At 34.6% G+C, this 5,931-nt stretch overlaps 1 protein-coding gene across 2 annotated transcripts; it reads left to right on the top strand.

Annotated features, from left to right (window-relative positions):
* Window positions 1-252: 252 nt before the first annotated feature.
* Window positions 253-5,300, top strand: LOC143626103 (uncharacterized). Of its 2 annotated transcripts, XM_077096268.1 has the most exons (5): window positions 253-411; window positions 857-906; window positions 2,202-2,440; window positions 2,501-3,137; window positions 3,649-5,300. In XM_077096268.1, the coding sequence occupies exons 3-5, from the start codon at window positions 2,204-2,206 to the stop codon at window positions 5,271-5,273; spliced, it is 2,499 nt and encodes an 832-aa protein (XP_076952383.1). In that variant the 5' UTR covers window positions 253-411; window positions 857-906; window positions 2,202-2,203; the 3' UTR covers window positions 5,274-5,300. The 2 variants fall into 2 exon arrangements, with proteins under 2 accessions (XP_076952383.1, XP_076952384.1); XM_077096269.1 differs by lacking the exons at window positions 253-411; window positions 857-906 and adding an exon at window positions 973-1,060.
* Window positions 5,301-5,931: the final 631 nt, after the last annotated feature.

Below are 5,931 nucleotides of genomic sequence, written 5' to 3'. Positions count from 1 at the left end.
TATTTATATATTTTTATATTATATTATTATATCATATTATTTTATTTACCAAAAGAATTAGAGATGAGTGTGTGTTTGTGTGTGTAAAACGCAGAGAATAAAAAGGAGACCGGATGTTGACAAATTTCATGTCACCGTTCTTAGATGGTCGTTTGTTTGTTTTGTTTGTGTGAAGATTGATTTCTTATTATCTGGGATCTCTCTATCTCTCTCTAAAAACCCATACTTTCTCTCTCTAAAAATCCAGACACTGGCCCAGCAGATCCAAAATCTTCTTCATCTTTTTCATGATCTAACACTAACCACTTCAATGGCATCTTTCTTGATTATTATTTGCTGTTAAAGATTGGATTTTTATCAATTTTTATCAATTTGGGGCTCAAGATTCTTGATTTTTTGCTCAAGAAACTGGTCAATTCTTGAAGCTGAGGACAAATTAGGATGTGGGTCTGAGGTAAATTTGTTTAAAGATTAATATTTACTGTTAAAGATTGGATTTTTATGAATTTGGGGTTCAAGATTCTTGATTTTTTTGGTCAAGAAACTGGTTAATTCTTGAAGCTGAGGGTAAATTAGGATGTGGGTCTGAGGTAAATTTGCTAAAAGATTAATATTACTGTTTTAAAAGATTGGATTTTTATGAATTTGGGGTTCAAGATTCTTGATTTTTTGGTCAAGTAACTGGCAATTCTTGAGCTGAGGACAAATTAGGATGTGGGTATGAGGTAAATTTGTTTAAAAAGTCTTTTAGCTTCAAGATTCTTGGTGGGTGTTGGGGTTTGATTATATTAATATTTACTGTTCAAGATTGGATTTTTATCAATTTGGGTTTCAAGATTCTTGATTTATTGGTCAGGAAACTGGGCAAGTCTTGAAGCTGAGGGCAAATTAGGATGTGGGTCTGAGGTAAATTTGATTAAAAATACTTTTAGCTTCAAGATTAATATTTACTGTTAAAAAGATTGGATTTTTATCAATTTGGGTTTCATGATTCTTGATTTCTTGCTCAAGAAACTGGTCAATTCTTGAAGTGGAGGCCAAATTAGGATGTGGGTCTGAGGTAAATTTGTTCAAACAATCTTTTAGGTTGAAGATTCATGGTGGGTTTTTTGGGGTTTTTTTAAATTTTTTTATTTTTTTGATATGGGATTTTGATGATTAATATTAAGCATTTGATAATGATTGATGATTAATATTCTGGATCTGTTCTTTAATATTTTTTAATCTTTATTCCCTTTTGATTTTAAGTTGCAAAAAGGGAAAAAAATTTACATATTTCATAAGTTTCCTTGCTAATTTGTGCTTCAAGATTGTTTTAGGTGTAAATTTAACCTGGGATTTGAAGGATAATAATATTCCTGTTATACAGAGCTTTATTAAATTTTTTTTTATCATATTATATTTCAGAATTGTGGATCTCTAATGCTTTATTATGTAATTTTTGTTTAATGAGATATTTTGATTTTCTATTGAATGTGATTGAGTGCTGCATTTAATTGCTGTTATTAAAAGTAAATTAAAGCTAATATGTCATAATCTTGTATTTGATTACTTCTGCATAATCATATTTATCTTTATGACTTTATGCTAAAATTTGAAACATGACTCCTTTTGTTTGTGACAAGAAAGATTGTAAAGTTGACTATCTTTTTTAGGGATTAAACAACTATTATTTTTGTTTTTAGGATGATCAATCATGTAATTTAGCTAATGTAAGAAGTAATAGTTTTTGCATACTTGTTAGATATTGTTCATTATAGTTATAGGGATTTATAAATAAATAGTTTGACGCTTAACGACGCTCATATGTTGCATCGTTGGTTAAGGTTTTGATTATAATTTACATAGTTCATGCTTTAAGTTTGAATATTCAACTGAATTTAATAGTTTGTTGAATAATTAATTGCATACCTCTTATTAGTCCCGACGAGTACGTACTTCTTCTGTATGCATTAATATTACAAGACTCACTGCTTTAAATCATAAATAAGATTAATGCACTTTTGCATTCTTTTTTTTACATATGAATTTGTGACAATATCTTATAAGCTTCTAAAAAAAACCTGAAATCATGTTATCATTTCAAATTATGATTTTTTACGCCAAATTGACCTGTATTACAATAATTTGGATAAAGGAAGAACCTTTATTGTTAATATGGTTCATGTTAATAAGGTTGACTTTTTATAATTGGTCAACAGGAATGGGAACAGAGGTACACTGCAAGAGCTCTTTTGAAGGGTATTACTCCATGAGGGATGCTAACGAGGATTCAAACAGTAGCAATTGGCCTCTTTTTTATGGAGAAAAAGGTTTGAATAATGGCCATTATTACAACAACGGTTTTATACCAAGAAACGTTACCGACGCCGATTCAGTGTGTGATAAAGATGCATTAAAGCAAAAAATGCTTGAACACGAAGCAATTTTCAAGAATCAGGTAAAAAGAGTCGACTTTTTGACTTTTGAGTCAAAGTTATTGACTTTTATTTTTTTTCAGGTTTACGAACTTCATCGTCTTTATAGAAGACAAAGAGACATGATGGAAGAGGTTAAAAGAAACGAGTACCATAAACAACGGATATCAATCGACACGTCATCGTCTTCAAGCCTGTTACCGTCGCAAAAGCCTTACGAAGATGGTCAAAAATGGCAAATACCAAATTTTCCGTTGGTCAACTCTTGTGCGAGACCGTCACTTTTTGGAGCAGATATAAGTAATCCTCCTTTAAGTTGTTCAAAAGGAAATAATAATAATAATAACAATAACAACAGTTCAAAGGATTGCGAAATAACGGAAAGTAGACCTTTAAAAGTTCGAAAAAAGTTATTTGATCTTGAACTCATGCCTGACGAGAACATCGACCAAGAACATGAGGAAGTTCAATGTAAACAAGCTTCTGAAGAATCGAGTTATAAAGATACTTCGTCGGGTCAATGCTTTAGGGGGTCAAATGGACTGGCTGATCTTAATGAACCTATTAATGTTGATGAACCTATGGCTAAACCAAAAGGGTTACCTTTTCATGGCCCGACCCGTGAGTTATTTGAGAAGTCTCAGAATGGTGCGTTTAACCCGTTATTGGTTGAGGGAAAAGGCAATGGGAGAGATTGGTTGTCGAATACTCGTGAAACAGGTAATGTTTATATATATTTATTTATTTTTTTATTTTTTTATTTTCTATATAATTCATGTATTCATGTTTTTCATAAGATATGAGCTGTATACAAATTGCTAAAGTAGGATAATGAGTTATATATGTTTTACATTATATAAAAAGTTAATGTAGTAAACATGATTACAAAATTTATATCATCAAAATAGTAATTTTATTCTTTTATTCTTAGACAGAATTATATCCCGTTTGATCGATTTTATTTTATTTTAATTTATTTTTTATTATTCTATCTTTATTTTATCCATGTGGCCCATTAGAAATAAAACATAACCGAATTGATGAACTTTTAGGTAAACCGTGAACGGGTCAAAATTGACGTCCTTAAATTTTTAGTAATGTTAAACACAGTTTTAAATTATTATATTTTTTGCTTTTTAGTTGTGTTTTATTATCATAATTTATTATATTTTATTTATACACTCTTGTTGAATTAAATTTATTTTAATTTTTTGTTTTATTGTTCTAACAGGGAATAGTAGAAGCAATATGAACTTCACACCAGGAACTTATCCGCAGATTTCAACCCAAGTTCAGGAAAATTACCGTTTTGCCCCTGCGCCTTTTCCAAATTCATGTACATCCAGTTCATACCCATACATGAATCCAACAGATTTGATTAATATGAATGGTAGTTTGAGTCAAAAGTTGACTTCATTTCAGAAGCAACCGCCTTTTTTATCATCTCCACAAACTCATGTGGCTTACAGAGACAAGTTGCGTATGTACGGATGTTTTACACCAAATGGATTTTATCACGGGTCGGCATCCGGGTCAAGAGATCCATATGCCCGTTTGCCAGCTGGCGGGTTTGATAACCGACAAAACAATAATCTTGATAGGTCACAAAAGATTTTTAAAGGTTCAAACTTTATAGATTTGACCGATACTAATAAAGGCATTGACTTGAATAATGACAGCAATAGTTCGAGAAAACGTGACCAAACGGCCCAAACCGTGCTTCCATGGCTTCAAGCAAAACTGGATGTCGGTAAAAATGATTCCCGGGAAAAAGGTAAAGTTAATAATGGAAAGATTCTTGGGTTTCCGGTTTTTGGGAATTCTTGCATTTCAAGAAACGAGTCTTCGTCACTTGTGTCCACGTCAGCGTCACTTCGTCGTGAAAATGGTAAAATAAAAACCGAAATGGAAAACAGAGGATTTGATATTAATGTTGCTTGGGATGACCCTGCGAACAAGCAGAGCGATGCGGTTGAGGTTAAACTCGAGAAAAAACTCGATACGGAGAACGATAAAATCAAGAATAATTTTGACTTGAATTCTTGTTTGACCGAGGTTGAAGACGTTGTTATAGTACCAAAGTCGGTTAAACGAACACTGGAGATAGATTTAGAAGCTCCTGCGGTTCCCGAGGCTGGCGAAGAAGATGAAATCACGAAACTTGATGAATGTAACGATGAGTTACTCGCCAAGGTGACAGCCGAGGCGATAGTTGAGATGACCAGGATATTCAGTCAGCAAGATCAAGTGGGCTCCACGTCTGAGGCGGCGATACGTTCCGATGATTCTGATGACAAGGACCGCCTCAAATGGTTTGTTCAGGTAATGGAAAACGCGGGCTTTGTGCCTAACGAGTTGGATGAGTTCGAAGAGTTGACTTTGCAACAAGAGTTGACTAAAGAAGAAGATTACATGCCCACACCTTTGGCTGTTGATTTCCAGGAGCCGGAGGAAGCGGGCCCGTCGTCGGGCACGGCCCGACCGAGACGAGGCCAAGCTAGACGAGGTAGGCCCAGGAGGGACTTCCAAAGGGACATCCTTCCCGGGCTGGTTTCTCTCTCAAGACACGAGGTAACCGAAGACTTACAGATATTTGGTGGGCTAATGAAAGCGACCGGGCATTCTTGGAATGTGGGACCCACAAGGAGGAACGGAACCAGGGGGAGACGGAAGCCGGTGGCGGTGGTTGTGGAGCCACCGCCTCCTGCCGCCTCCCCGCCACCATCACCGCCGCCACCGTTGTCGGAAGTGGTGGGATTGGAGGAAGGAAGCCTAACGGGGTGGGGGAAGACGACTAGACGTCCTCGGAGACAACGGTGTGCTGCGGGTACTTCTGCGGCGGTCCAGCTAACGTAGTTTTGGTGATTTTATTATTATTATTATTATTATTATTATTTTTATTTTTATTACTATTGTTATATCTACATGAACTCTGAATTACAGAGGGAGGTAACATCAATTTAGGGAAAGCTTATTTGTGGCTTGTTGAGAGTGAACTTGTTGTGGATATTGCCTTTGTACATGTTTTGTCACTTTGTCATATCCCAATATACGGGCACGGTTTGACCCGACCCGACTCGTGTTTGTCGTGTTTCGCTAAGCTAACTTGGTATTCTTAGAAATAATTAACCGGCCTCGCCGTGACCTAAATGATTTGAGTTAAAATCTTATATTAAGAGAGCCTAAGTGAATAATCAAGAATTCATAAATAAGCATGTCATATATGTATGTGTACATATTTTATGAGGTGAAATTTGAAAGGAAAAAGAAACAATAATTGTATTACATTTAGTTTGTCTTTTGGATGATTTGTTTAGTCACTGTGTAGTTGAAAGTGAAACATGAAGATAGTGGGATATGTTGGTAGGGATGGATGTTATTATTCTGGTAGTGTTTGGTACTTGGGTGGTAAATGTACTATTATTTGTGAAAATGTTTTTTATTTTTTTAAAGTTGGTTTTGTATTTGTATTTTTGTTAATAATTTTATACGTATAGTCATGAGTTACATATCT

The sequence above is a fragment of the Bidens hawaiensis genome, unplaced genomic scaffold (assembly GCF_021521415.1).
Source record: "Bidens hawaiensis isolate Kalapana, Puna unplaced genomic scaffold, B.hawaiensis_p1.1 tig00004282_1, whole genome shotgun sequence".
In the NCBI taxonomy this organism is placed as follows: Eukaryota; Viridiplantae; Streptophyta; class Magnoliopsida; order Asterales; family Asteraceae; genus Bidens; species Bidens hawaiensis.
This window is presented reverse-complemented; position numbering and strand designations above follow the sequence as displayed.